At 40.6% G+C, this 20,809-nt stretch overlaps 2 protein-coding genes across 4 annotated transcripts in view; both read right to left on the reverse strand.

The window, feature by feature from the left end:
- The window catches only part of LOC141774305 (gamma-aminobutyric acid receptor subunit pi), a 297,207-nt gene that overhangs the window by 171,124 nt on the left and 105,274 nt on the right, over positions 1–20,809 (reverse strand). The gene's annotated exons all lie outside the window — the stretch shown is intronic.
- Positions 1–20,809, reverse strand: part of adgra1b (adhesion G protein-coupled receptor A1b) — a 189,522-nt gene that overhangs the window by 163,379 nt on the left and 5,334 nt on the right. For both annotated transcript variants that reach the window (XM_074646867.1, XM_074646866.1), the window contains exon 2: positions 8,723–8,794. In XM_074646867.1, coding sequence (XP_074502968.1) covers positions 8,723–8,794 — 72 coding nt within the window. The remainder of the gene's footprint in view (positions 1–8,722; positions 8,795–20,809) is intronic.

The raw sequence follows: 20,809 nt of genomic DNA on the forward strand, positions 1-20,809 counted from the left end.
CAAATGGAAAGTGATGCTGCGTGATGTATTCCATTGTATGCACACTTAATGAAATGAGACGATGACATTCATTCATTAGTATAACTTGTATCATATTTCTCTTCTAGTGGCATGTTGGTGTCTGCAGCAGGATGTGTGCGTACGTAAAAAGGCATGTTGTTTCCAGTAAACAAGAATAATCTAATTTGTAGAGGGAATAATCAGGCCAGAGCAGTGAAGACGCACGTACACACAAACAAACCACATCCAGTTTTTATCATATTTTAGACTAGAAAGTGGAGAGTGAAATTAAAGCAATCAATTCGGCAAGTTGAATTCTGTTAAAAAAAATTCCAAATATTTCGTGTTCCAGCAATAGACTGTATAAACTATGGACGTAGTCTCTGTGATGTCACCCATGGGTTTCTGAAGAGCCGTTGTGAAGCTCTAAGTGGCCATCTTGGCAGTGATGACACAGTCTGACTAATACAAAAATGGGCAAAGAGGTGATTCGTCGGTGCAGCTGAGATGGACCTGGGTGACGCAGCAGAGCAGGCAGCTAGTGACCTGATATGGTACCTACCCCTCACTCAAAGTGGCAACGCCCTCATTGTGCACTTTAAGCCTTAATATAATTCAAACGGGTGAGTTGTATGCAAAATTCACCCCCGTACAGTTGTCATGAGCAGGGATATTAGCTATAGAGACCAAAACCGTTTTTTGTACCAGGCTGTAAACATGTTTATTTCTGCTGTAAAGTTGGGTATTTTAAGCATGGGGTCTATGGGGATTGACTCCCTTTTGGAGCCAGTCTCAAGTGGCCATTTGAGGAACTCCAGTTTTTTGGGCATTTCTGCATTGGCTTCATTTCTCAGCACCAGAGGTTGTCGCTTAGTTCCAGCTCCTTAAATGTGAGGATTTGCTGCTCTCTTCTCTTTTTCATATCATTGTAAATTGGATGTTTTAGGGGTTTTGTAATGATGTTTGGACAAATAAGACATTGAAGACATCACCTTTGAGTTCTCAGAACTAATTCATTTCTGTGAAATTTTGTAAAGCTATACATGGTTACCAGAGGATGAACTGTACTTACTTTGGTGATTCCCTTTCATCTTGTGCCACCATGAGGTTGACATTTTTTTGTTTCATTGTGAAATATCTTGACAACTATTGGAAAGATTGCCATGAAATTTTGTAAAGACATTCATTGTTACCAGAGGATGAATCATATTGACTGTGGTGATCTTCTGACTTCTCCTCTAGCGCCACCAGCAGGGTGACAATTTCATTTATCCAGTGAAAAATCTCAATATTTACTGAATAGATTGGCATTGACATCGGGTCATGATTCCTTGATTTCACCTTTAGTACCACTTTTAACACTGCAACTGTGAGCATGTTAGCGTGCTGATGTTAGCATTTGGCAGCCTCACTGAGCTACTGGCATGGCTTTAGACTTTTGCTCACTACTTTGTGGACTTTTAAAAAATGACATGATTAATTAAACTACAATTACCACCTCGTGGTTGTATGCCTCCGTTAACCAGTAAAGTTGCAGTTAACATTGATTTCTGTCCAAACTGTTACTTCATAATTTTTTTCCTGTAAGACATTTGTGTGAAATTGTAAAAATTAGCATATGAGTTCTTGAGTTTTGGCCCAAAAATGTGTTTTGTGAGGTCAAAGGTGCTCCAAGGTCTTGACTTTTGAGTACCAAATTCTAATCAGTTCATCTTTGACTCCAAGCGGCGAAGAAATTTGCTAAAGGCCTTCCTGAGATATCAAGAGAACGGGGCGGACGTGAGGTCATAGTAACCTTGACCTTTGACCACCAAAATCTAATCATATCATCTTTGAGTCGGAGTTGATGTTTGTGCCAAATTTGAATAAATTCCCTCCAGGCGTTCCTGAGATATCACGTTCACGAGAATGAACTGGACGGACGGACAACATGAAAACACAATGCTAGATATAAAAACTAATTCACAGATTAATTGAATAAAAAAATCAGGATTTGCAGCCTTAGTGGAGATACTAATATAGAAGCAGGTACAGTATATACAGTATTAAATATGTGTGTTTCACAGCAATGCAACTGAAAAGCGTGCAGCAAATCCTTTACTTGACTTCTCTCGTCCTCACTGTAAAACACCCTAATTGACTCTGGCATTAACAAGACTAAGTGTAACATATATTGGCACCAACCGTGATGCTAATGCGGAATCTGTTTATTAAAACCATTTATTCACGTGTTAAATATTCATGGGTCAGTTTGCAGATGCTTTGGGGGAAGGCCTGGCCACACACTCTGAATTACAGCAAACACTCAGCGAGACAGACAACCACCTACTGGATTGTAAATGAATATGTGTTGAAAGCTCACTGAGGAGGGGGAGAAAGGTGGACACTCAGACAGTTGGGTCCAATTAAACCGGCTGAATGTGTACGCATAGTGACAGGCTCGTAGCTACCGCTGCCAGAGCATCAAACGGCAAATGGCTTTCCTCTATGTGTGTTTGTGTTATGGAAATATTAGCCTATACAGTAGGGCCTAAGGCATTGATTAATTATTCAGCCTCCTTGGCAGGACACACAGCACAGCACAATCAAATGGCCTGTTTGAAACAGTCAGCACAAATCAGTGCAACGCTGGTGATACTTTGCATACGTTTTAACAACATATATAAAAACACACAGGTGGTTTTTAAAGACAAAGAAGAAGCGAGTGTTTGCCACTTAAACGTCTCCACCGTGTAAACCCAGTTGGGGCGATAATTAACATTCCTCAAACACAGCTGGAGTGCAATTTCTTCCTAGTGGGTGGATGAGCAGTGCTTATGGGATATTTGCAGTGATTCTCTCAGATTGCAGAGATTACAGAAATGAGTTGGGGGAAAAAAAAAAGCTAGTCTTTTATGTGAGGACGCTTTCATTTCAGCCAACGCGGAAAATTAAAAGAGTCGTATGAAACTAACAGAAGCAATTTAACAACAGATGGAAGGAAAGCTCTAAGAAACCCTGAACTGTGAAGAAGATGCTGTCTCGGTTAACAGCTCAGCAACTGTGTCCTATTTTGGAACTACTGTTCTAATCAGTGTGAGATATTTCTATCAGAACAAAGCAAAAGTTCAAGGAAAGTGTGAAGCAAAGGAATTCTTTTGATGCATGGCCTCTTGCTCTCTTGCTATTTTTTAAATAGCATAACAGAACAAAACAAGACACAACTCCAAATACTCCCCAGATGAAAATAAATATTGTAAATCTTCCTGTTAAGTTTCCAGCATCCATCTGCTACTTTTTTAACTGCAGGAGACAAACTGTGATTAATAGCCCAGAGACGAAGAAGAAGAATGTGTCCTCTCTGTCTCTCCTAACTTGGTCAGTAAACCGGTTACACCCTCGCTGCTCACATGTTTCGCCTCAACTGTGACCCAGCAACGGTCTCCTGTATAATAACAATAAAAGCATTCATATTTCAAGACTACGCTTTGATCCATTTAAGGCTTCATCATTCTTCATGTCCTCTCAGGTAAACAAATAAAAAAAGCTAGGCTTTTACTCAGCAAAGGGAAATCTAGATTAGGACTGAACGATTTTGAAAAAAATATCTAATTGTGATTATTATGACTGATATTTCAATTGCGATACGATTTGCGATATTAGGAGGACATTTTAATTTTTACTTCATTATTCTCATTTTCATTGAAAAACATTAAAATGATTTTGGTGTGATTTTTGCGGGGATCTGTACCAAACAAAGAGGTTTTCTTAAATCAGTATAATATGATGTGTAGGCCGGGACATCCCTGCATCATGTCAATTTTTAGTTTAAAATGTTTTTTGATACACATTTCACCTTTAACAAATATTGCGCCTCATGCGATTTGAAAATTGCAGTAGGCCATATTGTGATTTCGATAAACTTGATTAACTGTGCAGCCCTTATCTAGCTAACCGTTCTCCAACATCGTAAACTACACATGAGCAGGCACATGCTGAAGCAGAATAAATCTTTTTTTATAGAAATGTGACATAATTACACCATAAATATAGATTAACTGTAAACAAATTAAAAAAGATGGAAAAGATTTTAATCAGATTCATTTATTGCACCTTTTTCAGTGCATTTGTGCCCAAAGACAATATTTAGTATGATAAGGAAAAATACCACAACATTTGTTCTGATTGGTCAAAAGTTGTGAAACTACAAGCATACTTTGGGCAAGTATCTAACAGTACAACTTTGACATTTTTAGATATCATGAAAAATCTAACTTTTATTAATAGTCAAAGTCAGGATTTTTGAAAATTTGGAAAACATTGAGTTTATTAAATGTTTTCCAAATGAAATATGTTTTAACACTGCATATGTGTGCATATTTTGATATTCAACTTGTTATGAGTTCATAAACACCAAATACTTGATTGTGCTCAGAGTGTTTTTTCTGAGATACAGAAATTCTTTTGGGCACATGGGACTACTGTTTTTTCCTAAAATATAATGAAGTCTATCGCAAAAACAGTAGTCCCAAATACCTGATATAGTATGATAAGAAAAACTCACTTTTTAGTCAAACGGTTTGACCAAGTTTGAAAATTTCTTCATTGGTCATTTATGCTTATAGGCAAGCCCAGAGAACACTTCCACCAAAGATAATTGAAAATTTCAGTTGCGGGCACAAATGGGTTAATAAAAAAATAATGAATGTACTTATGTCAATATTAGTAAAAGATGTAAAATGGAGTATGAGAGCTAAAATAAAAAAAAAAAAATGTTTCAATAATCTGGAAGCTCATTTAAGAACAAATTTTATTTTTTACACGGACATCATGGCATGATTTCTGATTGACAGAGCGACATACTAATATGTATTTAAAATCTTAGATTGACTGATCTCCTGCTTTAATCAAGTATTATTGATTTAGACGAGTCAATAATTCTCTCATTTATTCTGTTGTCCCTGTTAATAACCTCTGACCTTTGACCCGCTGAGGATAACCCAGGGGTCAGTTTGGTTTATGATCATGTGATCATAGAGAATCTCTCTGTCGCATGTTCTGATGCTCAACAAGCCAGAAGACGCATCCTTCCGCGCTTAACCACACCCTCATCCATCAACTCCCAAGGAGGCATATTCACGAGGAAGACTGAACAAACGTCACCTCCGACGATGGGAACAAAAGGAGTTGGAAACTTTTTAAAGGACGCCCCAACACTCACACCTCTGACGTCTACTTTTCAGGATGAGCAATAGCAGATGCCATTCTGAATTTTGATGCTGTCTCTGCTCTGAGCCGAGGTCCACTCAGTCTGCTCAGACTGCCTTTTACATTCCTCAGGCAACATAAATAACGTCAAATACACAAAAAAAACAGACACGCTGCTCTCAGTCAAAAAAAAAACATTTAGACAGTGGGCTGAGAATAAAGCTCCTGTCACATCTACCGCCACAACAATAAAAATAACCACTACTGTACAGACATACAATGTGCTTGTAGCCAAAAGGAGTGTGCTTCTCTCAAGAGCAGTGCGTACATTTGACATTCTGATAATGCTTTTACTGTATTGTTATTAATGAAGAATAGTTTTTAATTCATTGTTTATTTGTGTTGGATTGTGTAATACTAAAATCAATCTTCTTTTAAAAGAAGATGTGTGTAATTACAAGAAACAAACTGCAGCACTTCTCCGCTCCATTAACTATGGACAATCATACGATTAATCGCGATTAAATATTCTATTTGTTTGACAGCCCTATTTATTATATAAACTATTAACCTCCTAACAATCTGACGGGTCGGGACAACCGCTATTCTATCCTTCAGAGGATGTAGTTGGCTCAGTCGTAAAGCTAGAGTGAAGATACTGGTATCATATGAAAGAGAAAACCTAAGGAACCGACTGGTACCGACCATGTCATGTTAGCTTGTCGGGAAGAAGGCTAAATAACGCTCAAAGCTTACGCTAAATCTTGGCGAGGAAAAACTGGCATTGCAATTTTCAAAGGGGTCCCCTTGACCTCTGACCTCAAGATATGTGATGAACAGAGTGAAAACTACCTTATTAGATAAAACAGATGTTGACAAACTACATAATTTGCAGTTGAAAAAAGGTAATAAATCGCAATACTCAGCATATCACAAAATGTTTAAAATCACAATAAGTTCGTATCATGACTTGAGTACCGTGCCCACCCCTACTGCAGATATTCCATAGATCTTATAAAAAATGATCTTAGTTTGCTGAATGAAATGCATTTCCAATCCAATATATCTATGACAACATCATCAGTGTCAGATTTCATGCAGCGTAATCAGTATGAGAAGTGAGAAATATGCCAGCGTCATCCGTTTCTCACAGATCGTTCACACACTGTGGGCTCCTGCGGTGGGAACCCATGATGAAGCGGCAAAAGCTACATTCAGTGTCCTGACCAGAGAACAGTGCTGGGCTTTGTTCCGGCTTTGCTCCCATGGGACCCAGTTTGGCTGATGGTAATGGGCTCGTGTCCATATGGGGGGATCCAGGCCATCATCCAACATACAGGGACCTTCCATTAAGAGGACACTTTCTCAGCTACAGAGATAAATCACATTAAAAGGCCCTATGGGGATTAATAAAGTTGCTGATGTGCTTTTGACTTGAATGCCCCGGTGATGGTGATGATAAGTAATAGGATGGGGCGCCTAGTGAGGTTTGATAAGTTGCAATGCTATAAAATGATGCAACATCATGGATGGCTTCCAGCTTCATACCCTCTGACCTTTGAGTAAAGGGTTGGTTAACTCAAATACCAGAAAAAAACACATTTCTCTCTTACCCTTGGTGATATTTACCCATGCTAGATCTCTAAATTCATATCACCTCCAGTGCATCGGGGAGGAGGCAGAAGAATGTCTCAAAGCCAAGACAGAAATCTAACACACTGAGTCCAATACCTTTTATTATTCTATTTGTTTCAAAAGTTCGCAATACAAGAAACTGAATTAATTACGTGGGTGCGATGGATAGTGCTCGTCCAAAACGGGGCTAATGAATGAATGACATCAGCGAGAGGCTATCGATTAGCAGCCGAGAGCACAATCACTAATCCTTCCTACATCCTGTTTTACAACCATCTCCGATTCCGAGCTGTTCTGCAATCATCTGCCACAATCTGTCTTTATTTCCCACATCTCTGTATTCTTTTATTTCTTTATCGTGAGGTGCTTTGTGCTGGGAGACAAAGTGAATGTTTTATCAGATGCCATTTTGGATGATAACACAAACAACAACCCTCTTTTGGCTTTTGACAAATGCGGAAAAACTGAGAAAATTGAACCTGTTCCGAAAACTTTAATGACGGACTCCAGTTTCGGAGTCAGAGTGTAAATGTGACACAACGTGAGGTCGTATTAAATTTTAATCACTCGACAATTTCGAACGAAAATACGGACTTGGTGTGCAAAGGCCTTAACCCTTAAATGAACAGGTCCTAATTTTATATCTATTTCATACAAAGAAAAACCTTGCTCTGAGATCCCTGTGTTTCCATTCCTGCCCCAAAAGGTCCACAGTGTGAGCCACAGTGGTGCAAACACACACATACACACACACACTCTCACGCGTTATTAAGCTTGTCAATCAGCTGCCAATTCACTACAATCCTCAGATCCAGTCAAGTCAGCCAGCCGGGCAGTCAGTCGGCCCGGCCAGACGAGGGAACAGCTGGCCGCCGCTTCCCGCTCACTGAGGCTACCTGGCTTTGACATCAGCGACAGACACCTCTCTGCCAACTGCTGCATGTGGCAGGACGGATGGACAGGCAGTACCCGGGGAGTGAGGTGAAGGAAGGGATAGGGCACGCTCCAAATGCTGCTCCAAGAGGTCAGCCTCGACAAACCTTTGGCTTAGCGTCCTCAAAAAGCCTCTCTCCATCACTCTGGAGCTGGAGGTATGATGGTAGAGCGGGTTTAATGGCGCTAATAAGGCCTCGGGGAGACAGGTGACATCATCCTGTAGGTCGACCGACGACACAGTCACCCCAGAAAGGAGTGGAAGAGGGGCAGAATTACTCCACTGACATTACAATCTGAATTTAACTGTCAAGCAGTCAGAGAGACGTGGGCCAACTGACTGTCATAATATTCAAAGCAGCCGCTGAGGTAGCTTGTATGTGTGTGTGTGTGAGCTTAACATGTGTGAGCGGGAGTGTGCATGCATACATCTGAGGATGATTGACTGAAAGAGAGAGAGTTATTACTCCATCCTCTCTGTGTGATTTCAGCCCCTCTGTGATTTCCTCCTCATCAGCCGATGTCGGGTGTCACCATCAGGTGGAAGAGCAGTGATCACTGGGCTGGACGGAGGTGAAGGCAATCAATAGTTGACTTCAGGGAGGGCAGGCGGGGAAAAGACAGCCATCACGGAGCTCATCATCAGGCTGCACGCGTACCGCCCTCGGGGACATTGTATATGATGTGGCACTCATCGACATGGACTCGGCGCTGTCAGTGCATCCGTCAAAAGCGCACTGCATTAAGCCTTTATATGATGCTATATATTATCCATTTTAAGACATTTTACCGTGGCAACTGAGGTTAAGCACGAGGGCTGAAAGGTGGAAACCATCGGCAAGCCCCGACAAAGATCTCCTAATTCCCACCGTGTTGCATTTTTCCCTGCTACAGAGCGCCCGTGATGACAGCTACTAGGACTCTACGGAGGACAAAACAGTAAAGAGAGCTTGATTTAAGTACTCACAGTTTTTCCAGGGCAGCCAAGCCAAAGAAGGAGCCATTCCTCAGTAGGGAGATCTTGTTATTACTCAGGTTTCTAAAGATATGAGAGAGAAGAACATGAGGTGAGCATACAGAACGAATGAAGGGAAGTACATCTGCAAAATATCACAAAAATAGAGCTGCAGGAGGAAAAAAAAAATATTCAAATTGCTTATCCTCTGACTGTCAATATGTTGGCAAAAGATAAGGATTTATGTGTGATGAGATTGCGGCTGTGAATTACTCATCCCGGCCACGTCTCTGTCTTGTTTATGGCCATTTGTGGTTAAGATGGGTAATGATCCAGCCCACCCCCATCCTCCAATCCTCCATGTCAAAATATCGGCCTAATAGAAAAGCTTAAAGAAACGCCGGTTCAGCACAATTCAGTCATCCATTGCTCACATTACAACAGCAAACAAATCAATGGAACGCACCACAGGGATCTTTAAGTGATGAATAAATATTCAGAGGCAATGCGGTGACTTCATTTTGATTATTTCACTGACAGCCGACGCTATGATTTTCTTTATTTTAAAAAACTTTTTTTAGATGAATCATGTCTGTGCTGAACGGTAAAAACTATATGTTCTTCAAGTGATGCATTTGTCTGGCAGGACAGGACTTCCTGCTGAGACACACAAAACATCTTGTCCCATTATTCACCACACTGGGACTTGAGCTTTCCCTCAAACACACCAGAGTGAAAACACACAATACAACCACATGAACACACACAGATATTACTATTCTTGTGCGGTGCAGCCTTTCTGTTAATAGTATTTATTCCCTGACCTCTAACACCTTAATCCTCAGTACTCTATGGTTAACTTTAACCTTTAGCCTAACCCACAAAACCTGAATCTTGTAGGACTGAGAGACAAAAAGCGTAACAACACTAAAACACACACACTCTACAGTACATACTGTACAGTACAGTCCGGTGTTATGATCCCACAGTGACTTGTTAGACCACATAAGGGCTGTGTTACTTGCTGCTCGAGTGCAAGAGACGTTTCAGACACAGGACCAAGTCTGCTCATCCACTATGTTTGTCCGAACACAGTGATACAACAGGTCATTACAGACTGTAAAATACACCATATGAGTACTACGAAATGTTTTTGTGTGGTTGCAGGTAAGGGCAGCAAGGTTTGTACAAATCTTTTGAAATTCAAAATACATTCCTTACATTTTCCTTACATAAGGAAAATAATATATAAGATACAACTAAATGAAATAGAAACAAGTCATAAATTACCTTGAGTTTAAAGACCCTGAAATATATTTTCTAAATCAACCTCTCACTTTGGGTGATGGGGTCCTCCATGAACACAATATTTTCAGTTTAATTTGAGAGATTTCTGTCTGTGTTTGGTTAGAAATAAGTGATATTACGTACTTCTGTGCACCAATCAGTATTTAGATTTTTTTTTTAAATGGGATGACAGTTGTGGGGTTGCCAAACCAAAACTGAGCTAAAATGAGAGCGAATATTTGACTTGCATTCGTGGTGTAGCCAGCAACACTACTTAAAATGAATGCTGTTTGCTAACACATTCGCCGTCTCAACTTTATAAGGTGATAATATGTCAGTGAGCTTGTTGCACTGCCCCCAAGTGGACAAAAACATAAATTACTGCAGGTCTAACTATGATTGTTACCTGACTAAATCGTCATCAATATTTATATACTTCAGATATGAAACCAACTGTTTAGGGGCTTTAATAAATTTACTTAAGGCTTGGCTCAAAATAGCTTATTTTTTTCATTTTCATTTCCATTTCACTGAAAGTAGTTGGAAGTAGTAGTAGTATTAGTAGTAGTAGTAGTAGTAGTAGAAGTGGTGGTAGTAGCAATACTACACATTTTGAAAGTGTTTCAAAACAACAAGGACAAACACTGAAACATTAAACAGATGTTAAACTGCTGATAGTCACAACTATCAACTCGTTGAAAAGTTCAACTTGGCAAAATCCTGTAAAATCTTGCTTTCCATCTTGTCTCACACACACACACAGAATTTCAGACAACGCTGTAAGCTACAGTAGAGCAGGGGCGAGCGGCTAATGATTTATATTGCGCTTATTCTACAGCCCAGATTCACATCATTTTAAATACACCTTGGACGGCGTTTCTAGATTTCATATCTGCTAAAATATCGATTGCTCCAGCCAGCTCTTAAATCATCCGCTGCAGGGCTGTTCTGTCTCTGTGACGATGTGGATTTGTGCACGTCCATGTGATCCGCTGGCAAGAGCCCCTCTTTGCATGTGTGATGTAGCGTATCTCCTGTCTCACACACACACACACACACACACACACACACACACACACACATACACACACACATGCACAAGGTCAAAACCCTTTGCCATCCTCCCCCGCCACCTTCCCATCTTCTTCTAACAAGGCTCTGGGAGTGATTGGTCAGGTTTAGGGAGAGGGAGGTAATTGGGATGTGTCACCTCGGTCCTCTGTGACGAGAACGCTCGTTATGGCTGCAGGGAACGTACACTGAATTCTAACCCCGGGATTAAGGAGAGGGATCCCACAATGCATTGTGCTGAACGGGCAAATTGCTGGCGGAGCAGAGCGGAAATGTGTACACTGAAAATGTCAGGGAGAAGACTCACACTGCACAAACAGACACGCAAACTAGTCACAAACTCACTGAAAGAATGGAACTTTTGGTCAACTTGGTCACAAGAATGTATTCAAATTGTGCTTTTTTTATGAACAAAAGAGACAAGAAAAATATACTTAGCAAATGTTGCATTAGTGCCAGTATATTTTGCTTTAACAAGCCTGCTTATGCGTATTCTTCTGGGGAAAGTACCTATCTCTCCCCAGAGTGATAACAGTTGTCTTGGCACAAGAAGCAGGACTGAAAATAGGAAGTCCCCTCTCAGCGAAAGGCCAGGATGGACACAAACTTGTGTCAGCAAATTCATGTCAACATCCAAGATTGTATTTACATTTGGGTCAGCCCCAAAAAGCAAACTACTGAGAATATCACGTCTTAATTACTTCAGAATGAAACAGATTTACAAAGAACTGGCAGCCAAATCAGTCAGAACACAAAAGATGATGCAGGAGAAAATCAGCAGAAACTAGACAGGACACACACAATACATATACAGTATGAGATATGTAATAGTATTAGAAGAGATAATTAGCTGATCATAAGCCCTGCCTCCCTTAGTTACTGTTACTGTACTTACAAGGCATATATGCAGTTTACAGTGATAACACGGGTAGATTTACCAATTGGAATTTGCGCTAATTTTAAACTAACGCAGGCTTTTGATTTAAAGCTAATTGGCCGTGGATTTTATAAACTGAAATGACAGTCACTAGAATATTTTATTTTATCTTTAGTTAGTGTAAGCTAAGGCTAACGTTAAAACTCAGTGAGTTAGTTGAAAACTCTGTCGTCACTGGACTTCAGCTGATTCGTTTTAATACAAAAAGGTAAAAGGTGTATTTAATAAGCACATGATAGCTACCTACTGTTCTCATTCACTGTTCCTACTTATAACTACAAAAGGTAATTCACTATAATTCGTATATAATCCACATAATCGTGAGCCAGGACGTGCAGGGCTGCCTCTAAGGAAGTCAGGTGACGTAGTATAAAGAGCGAAACAAACATCTTCCGGGTGAAACCCAAAATCAAGGTTGACTTACTTTTGTTATGTAACTTACGTAACTGCTTTTGTTACGTAAACTCCATACTTAACTCTTAACTTAACGATGAAAGTTGCATAATAAACGTGCTTATTTTAGCCATAGACTGTGTATAAGAAGTGGACGTAATCACCATGACGTCATCCATTGGTTTGTAGACTGCCATTTTGAAGCCTCGAGTTCGACATTTTGGCCGTCGCCACCTTGGGTTTTTGCAACCAGAAGTGACACTAGAGGGTGGAGCTAAGTACAACCGAACGCAAAATAATACATTTTTAGGCAACCAAAAATGTTACAATTAACTTTTATGAACTAAAAACTCACTGTGAAAGGGTTAAAGTTGTAAGGCAAAAACACGTTGATTGCCTGTGTTGCTGGACATTCGAAGGAGAATGCATTAAACAATTAAAAAACTTACGAAAAGTTATTTTACATTTTTTGTATGAGGATACGTTGACCTGATACAATGCAAAAAAAAAAAAACAGAGGCTAAAGCTACATGTCCCCGGCAAAAAGTCAGCATCCTCACCAGTTGAAGATCCATATAGAAGAGGCATTATTCGTGTATTGCGTGGATATCCCTAGTATTATACTACAGTATTCTAAATAAATATGTAGTTAAAATGTTAGTTGGGATGGGTTCAAAGCTTACTATACAAAAAGTAATTTGAGAGGAGCAACACGGTTAGGTTTATGCTTAAATGTTCATAATTTCAAATGGGTTCAGTTTTACAGGAGAAAAGTGCAAACAAACCTGTAACCCCATAATAATAAAGGTAGCTAATGCCACGTCCCTTCTCTTTGTAAATAATGATTCCAGGTTATTTATGTAAGCAGTAAACAGCAAACAGGAATCAGACATGTGGGAGCTTGTAAAATTCTCTTTTTCCACCAGTAAATCAGAATACCTAAGCTGTGTGAGAATGGACCACCAGATTTACAAGCAGACATTTAGGGAGGCGAAAGTGAGTAAGCAACAATTCAAATGGATTTATATTGTTGTTGATCCAGACATCAATATCCTACTGGGATTCTGTCAGTTTGGATTCATCTTGACACAAAGCTCTCTGAGAGCAGAAAATTGCTGCAGATATGAGCCAGCATGGAGTCAACTGGACGTGGTGAGAAACTACTTGGAGGACTGAACGGGTCAATTTCACAATATTTCACACACAGATTTATTGAAAAATAACCAGAGCTCTCAGAACAGTTCCAGTTTCAGAGGCCCCAGTGGAGTTTTGTTTCCAGGGCCTTGCTCTGAAACAGGATCACTTCAAGCTCTGAAAAACTGCAGCTGCCACATATGGACGGGCGGTGTGATGAAGTGAAGGTAGTCAACGCTGAGATCAGGAGATACCAATACTGTCACTGTGTTTTGTCCCAGGTCTCCCTTCTGTTCCCCAGACCGCTACACCTCCCTCTGCGGACGGACGTCCCACTCAGGGACAGGCAGCCTCTGTTTGTGCAAACTCAAGCGTGTCCTGTGCTGTGCTATGCTTGCGCGTACGTGTGTGTTTGTGTGTGTGCGTCTGCTTGCCGACCTCTGCATGCCTATCTCTGGCTTCTGCGTAACGTCCAGGAAATCACAGGAAAAACAGAATTGAACATTATGTAAACAGCCCATGACAAACTTCTGGAGCGTCCGTCCAACTCTCTATTTACATTATCAATTATGTTCTCTGCGGATAAGCTGCTTTCAATGAGGGGGGAGTGCACGGACCCAGTATTGTCTCTGTGGGCTGCAGCAAATGGTTTGTGTCATTTGCTTACTGTGTGTCAGCGCCGGCCACAGCCAGACGTGTATACATACAAGACCACGAGTTTGAGCTTTCACAATTCACCGAATAGGCAGAAAGAGCGTTTGTGTGAATTTGGCTTTTTTGTGAGCTCAAAATTATAAGGTTGCAAAGTTCATGTTGTTGGATAGTTTATTACTCATTCTTTCTGGCTGGACCGCAGAGGGCCAGCCCTACAAACGCAAAAGTCTGTCACTGAGTGACTGACTGAGTGATGAAGTTACACGGATGGTTGGCCGAGTGTTGGAGTGTCCTCATCATCCGTTGCTCTTTCAAAATGAAAAGGCGGGCAACAGTCCTTTGTGCAAATGAGCCTGTCCAGCACGACGCTTCCTGCTCACGAAACTTGGACCAAGCTGTCAAACTAGGCGATCTTATCTTATCTTATCTTATCTTAGCTTAAATTGTTTTCAGAAGTAAATTCTGGTGGATTGTTAAGATGGAATAACAGAAAGTTCGCTAGCAGGCAGCCTTTTCCTGTTTGAAACGGCAAGCAGAAAACCAGGGACCAATCAGGTGCATTCTATGATAGGATACGTCAACGCTTGAACGATCAGTTGAGGGGAGCAGCGCGTCCCCTAGTGTCCTCACCGGACTTGGTGGACATGTAGCGCTGAATATAACATTATAAACATGACCACTGACTATTTGTAAAACAATTTAGCCATAAATTCACAGACTGACCCGGTCCAGCAATATGCTCGGTTTTGACCAGGTCTTGTTACAGTACTTCCCATTTCATCAAATCAAAATATTTTATAACTTTTACAAATGTTAAGACTTTTTTCAAGCAATATAATAACCAGTGGGCAACCTGAGAAGCCAATGCAGAAGTGCCTTAAACTTGCACTCTTTCTAATAGCCAGCAGGGGGCGACTCCTCTGGTTGCAAAAAGAAGTCTGATTGTATAGAAGTCTATGAGAAAATGAGCCTACTTCTCTCTTGATTTATTACCTCAGTAAACATTGTAAACATGAGTTTATGGTCTCAATCGGTAGTTTCAAGTCTTCTTATATTCAGCATGATGTTCATTTAGTAAATTATGGTCCCGTTTAGAGTCAAATTGACCATAAAGCAGGGTATGCTTTAGGGCGGGGCAACCTTGTGATTGACAGGTTGCTACCACGACGTTGTCCAGTCTGGGAGTTGTCCGTGTTTTCGTCTTACAACTTTAACCTTTTCACAGTGTGTTTTCAGTTCATGAAAGTTAATATTAACCTTTTTAGCCTAGACATGTCTTATTCAGCATTTGGTTGTACTTAGCTCCACCCATCTTTGCTGAACTCGATGCTTCAAAACGTCAGTCTACAAACCACTGGGTGACATCACGGTGACTACGTCCACTTCGTGTATACAGTATATGATAATAACTCACTCAGTTAATCACCTATTTTGATCATTGATTATCATTAAAGTCCTTTTTCAAGTAAAAATGCCAAACATTGCTGCTTCCATCTTCTCAAATGTGAAGATTTGCTACATTTCTTGCTCTTATGTGATAGCAAACTAACAACTTAACAATGTGGGCTGTTGGCTTGGACAAAACAAGCAATTTGAAGACTTCCCCTCAAGCTCTGGGGAATTTTAATGGGCCATTTTCATTATTTTCTGACATTTTAGAGACAAAGCAATCAACAGATGAATTGATAATGAAAATAATCTATAGCTGCAGCCCTAAATCTCATAATTCCAAAGTCACACTTTGCTTTGAGGCTCCAGCAGAAGTGATTAAACACAGCTAGAGAGATCCATATCAACTCTTCCCTGAAACAGGAGCTCTGGCTTTCATTCCCCGTCCACGCCACAGCTGGGATGTTTCTTCTGTGAGGTCCAACTAAAAAGTCACCACTCTAGAAACTAGTCAGGCTGCCATGCGCCAGAGACATTCAACTATATTATTACAGGAGAAGCGAATCAAAAATAGCTTCCACGTACACCATCCGACACACCAAACCAATCACAAGGACCAAGTGGAGTCATTCACAAACATTTGGACCCGTTGGCCTCAAGGTTTCTAGCCACTTCTCTTCAAACAGCCAAACTCTCTGTTATTTTAGAAGATCGGGTTACTAGACACAGCTAACCAAAATAACATATTTCATATCTACCAACATTGACCCTGGACAGGAAACAGACGTTGCTTCAGGGGTTACCTACAGGTGGACGTATTAACAGAGCTTCACATCTGGCTGGGACGCCACCCTTCACAATACAGACCACAATGGGAAGAAAAATTCACAAGTTTTATACGTACAAATGTGTTAAAGGCGTGAGATGAATTCACTTGAATCACTGTGGCTACGTTCAGGATACTGCCCCCTTGTTTCTATGATTATAACATTTTGATGCTAAACATGAGAATAAGTGGTTTGTTAGCTGGCAGCACATTGATAAAAGACATCATTGCTCAAAATATTAGATGCTCTACCAACTTTTACAGTGCAGTTTTACAAGGTGTGCCACTGCTGAACTTCCTCATGGCACAAAAGGAGAAACCAGGAGAAGGAGCAACTTCCTTCTTTTAGACAGGAAGCAAGTGGGCATATGGGAACTGTAGTCCTGAATAGGGTTGGGGTGGCATCACGACACTTTTAGTACTTTCAGAGTCTTACCATATTACTGTGATATTTTATGTTTACCAACTTAATAGTTGCGCATCAGGGCCTCCAGTATCAAAGTAAATGGGCTACAGTTGTTATCTCAATGTGTCATATTCATTAAATCAACATTTCATATCTTATTTTGCAAAAAAAAGTATTTTAATGGCTAAAAAAATTTGATTTCAGATGTCAACTGAATTTATGAGTTTAGTTGATAAAAAATATTGTTAGTTACAAATGTTGAAAGTTAAACCTAAATGGATTTGATAAGGGATTCAAAAGTGGATTCAGATTCAATAAAATACTATTGAACACTAACCTCAGACTTTTTTTTCGTCTTGAGCACTAACAACAGCATGAGATGGAGGCTTCCAATAAGCTAGTCCTTTAATTATCTATTTAACCTTTATTTAACCAGGTGAATCACATTGAGATTAAGACACTCTTTTTCAAGGGTGATCTGGCCAAGACAGGCAGCAGCATAAAAAAATCAAAACCTCATAATGTCTATATTGCGTCCTATAGCCTACCCCTATGTCTATCAAATAAAATCAACAACGTGCATTCCCATATCATTTCCACAATATGTAGTATTGTATAATTGTAATAATATATTTTCAAAATAAGATACTTTTAACATACAGACACAGTGAACAAATAGCTAGCTAGTGAGTCTTAACACAGTGAACTTAAAGCCTACATTTCAAGTAAAAGAAAACAAGACAGGATCTTCTGAATTAAATAAAAAAGCATATTTTTAGAAAAAGTGTAAACAGAGCATTGAGCAGCCCCTTTCTTCTTTATTATTTATTTATTTTTGTACATTTTTTTCTACTTCCTTTCCTAGTGAGAGAAATGGGCCTGTGACTGCCCTGCCAGTAGTTTGAGCCTTGGCTCTAATGGAGATAATGTCATTCTCATGCACATGTGTAGGTGCTCATTGGTGAGCCTGGATGGTTTTAATAATGTTCATAGCAGAGACTCTCAGCTGTGATCAACGTCAATCAAGGTGTGTAGTGTTACTTTAAACAATCGATTTGATTGGTTCAACTGAGTGAAGCTATTGTCGTACTAACTGGATCAGCTGTAAATGCAATCTATTGCCGCAACCGTTGAAAAAATAAAAAAATAAAAAAAATGCTCCGCAAAGATTATTATTTATTCTCATTAATTTATCAGAAATTGGTTATGGGTCGGGATAAAACTGTCACTCGGTTCGGATCCAGAACATGGTCCGCCATTTGGTGATCCCCGCCCTACAGCTGTACTTGTAACTACTCGGCTGGAGTCATGAGTGAACTGAAAGTGTTCAACATGTGATATAACCACACAAAATCAATGACTTGCATTGACTGAGCTGAGCAACATGTAGATGCAGTGAGGTGGTATTTTGAGTGTCAAATATGCAAGCTGACACATGACTTCTACATATACAGTACACCCATACCCATCCCTGATTCAACACAGCACGCATACACACACACAGTACAGACACACACAGCGCCGATACAGGCCTGCCAAGGCTCCTGTGGGACAAGCTAGAGAGCTAATATGCTTCCCACTACGATCACACCCTGCTACAGAAGCAACACACACATCAGGGTTTTAATCACTTTGTTTTACAATAAGTCTGAAAACTGTAGGTTCCCCCTCCTCTGCTCTCAAATTTACGACCCTTTAAGTAACCTTAGTATTTACTCAGCGGTGTAGGGAGGAGGCAGAGACAGCAGAGCGGAGCAGTATCCTTGGCAGACACTGTATTTATCTTTACCTAATATTTTTAGATGCTAAGTCTGGGTTTCGACACATTCTTGGTTTTTCCAAGGCTGTAGCACAATTTACGGACTCCTCTCTCCCCCCGGCGGTCATGAACTCTCCATCAGTGAATCATTATTGCCTAAAGCAAAACTGATCAGCTGTTCTTTAAAGCGCGCCACATGAACGGTAGTTACAGAGCTGTTCAGACAGCCAATCTGAAAGCCAGCAGACCAACACGATCTCTGAGTGATGTGTCAATACACATCTACAGAAGACCGAAGGAAACCTTGACAAAATACTAACCCGTTGCTGGTAAAGAGATGAATCAATAGCTGCTTATTAAGGAGACTGGCGGATTCTAACATGCAGCAGCATTATGGATCGGCCCTGACCTCGCGGTTCCTGAGCACACGGATAACGCAAGGGCAAATGTTCTTGGCTTTAGCTATCGCAGAGTGGAAAGTACCGGGGATCTAAAAGTATTACACCCTCTGGGGACGACTGATATTGGAGAGTGCACTCATCTAAAGATGAACCTTTTGCTTTCTTTAAATCTTCCATATCGCTGGAGATAAGCGCGCGAGAGAAGCCAACAGAGGGACAGAGAGAGAAAGGGAGATTGGCATGACTCCTCTCAGCGTGAGATGTTAGATACACCGTATTCTATCGGGGTCACGTCTCTTCAGATTAACAGCCAGTCCTCTATGTATATGTGTGACATATCATTCAGGGCATTTAGCGCCCTCAATGTGTGCGAGCTCACAGGGTTTGTCAGCGAGGTAATGCACAGGAGAATATGGACGGGCTGTGTGTGCATGTCAATGAAATATTCATGCAGAAGTACTCAGAACTCTGAAGAGGGTAGAGCACAAACAGCACCTCGGCAGACGAGAAAAAAAGCCCCCGAGGAATAACAGAGAGGGAAAATAAAAGAGAGAGTGAATAAGAGAGGAGGATGGAGAGGAGAGGGGGGGGGGGAGAATACACAGAATTATATTTATAGCGATACAAAAAAATAAGATGAGAGAATGCAGAAAGCCATTTTAGGAAAAGAAACAAGAAAGTTAACGTGCCACGTTTGTTCATGAAGATGCACACAGATCAATACGAGCCTCTGCCTGCTTTGATCGCGCTATAGATGATATCACAGGCTGTCCACCTACAGTGCAGCAGCACATGATGTGAAACCAGCAGCTACTTTACAGCCATGCTTCCTGTGCCGTCTCCTGGGTCTCTCTCTACCCTGGCACGATGACTGACATGCTCTTGTAGTGGTTTGGAGCCAGCCGAGGCCCCGTCCTGATCACTTCCCCTCTAGACACCACAAACAGCCCCTCCTGTCTGCCTCTAGGAGGATGACGATGATGACGAGGGCCCACAGAGAAGGCTACTTTATGCCAAACACCTCCAGATTTGGGTCGGGCCCAGACCAAATGCCCTCGTTTTTCTCTCCTTCGAAAAAGAAGACAACCACGCTTTGGAGGAGCTTGGCGCGGTTCCGTCAGAGAACATGATGCACAAAATCCAGAAGAGGATCAGAAACACTGCATCTCTCCTGCAACAGTTGAATTCGGTGAATTCAAAAAAGATTAAAAATGAAATTAACAAGTAAAAAAATACCTCTTTTTTATGAATTCTGACAACAAGCTTTATAGGCTGTTTACCAGTGTTCATTTTGTCAGCGAAAACTGTGACCAAAAATATTTGTCTTGTCAAAGTGACCTTTGAAGATGAAAACTATGACTGTACTGCAATTTTCGACAACAAACGCTTTAACAATAATATAAACAACAGATGAATGAACAAATGAACTAATTAATGTTTTGATGCAAAGTTTTCATCAACAACTTGCATGAATGTAGCTCCCGATTATAAAAACAGATCTTCCGCCACCGGAAAGTATCTCTTCCTCAGAAGTTGATTTATGAATAAAAATATTGATTATAGTCGCTTTAAATGGATAGTCTGGGTGTTTTTAAGTGTGGTTGTATGAGCTACTCATCCATAGTCAGTGTATTATCTACAGTAGATGACGGTTGGAACGCCCCCAGTTTGGAGAAGTAGACAGGAGTTACCACATGGGAGCAAAGCAATGTACTGCTGTGGACAGGACCGGCAATAAAACTTATTTTAGCCACCTAAAAGAAAGGCTCACCTAAAACAATCCATATCCCTTTAAGTGTATGCTATATTTAGAATATTTTTGCCGCTTTACCTTTCCGTCAG

Source organism: Sebastes fasciatus, chromosome 9, assembly GCF_043250625.1.
Source record: "Sebastes fasciatus isolate fSebFas1 chromosome 9, fSebFas1.pri, whole genome shotgun sequence".
Lineage (NCBI taxonomy): Eukaryota > Metazoa > Chordata > Actinopteri > Perciformes > Sebastidae > Sebastes > Sebastes fasciatus.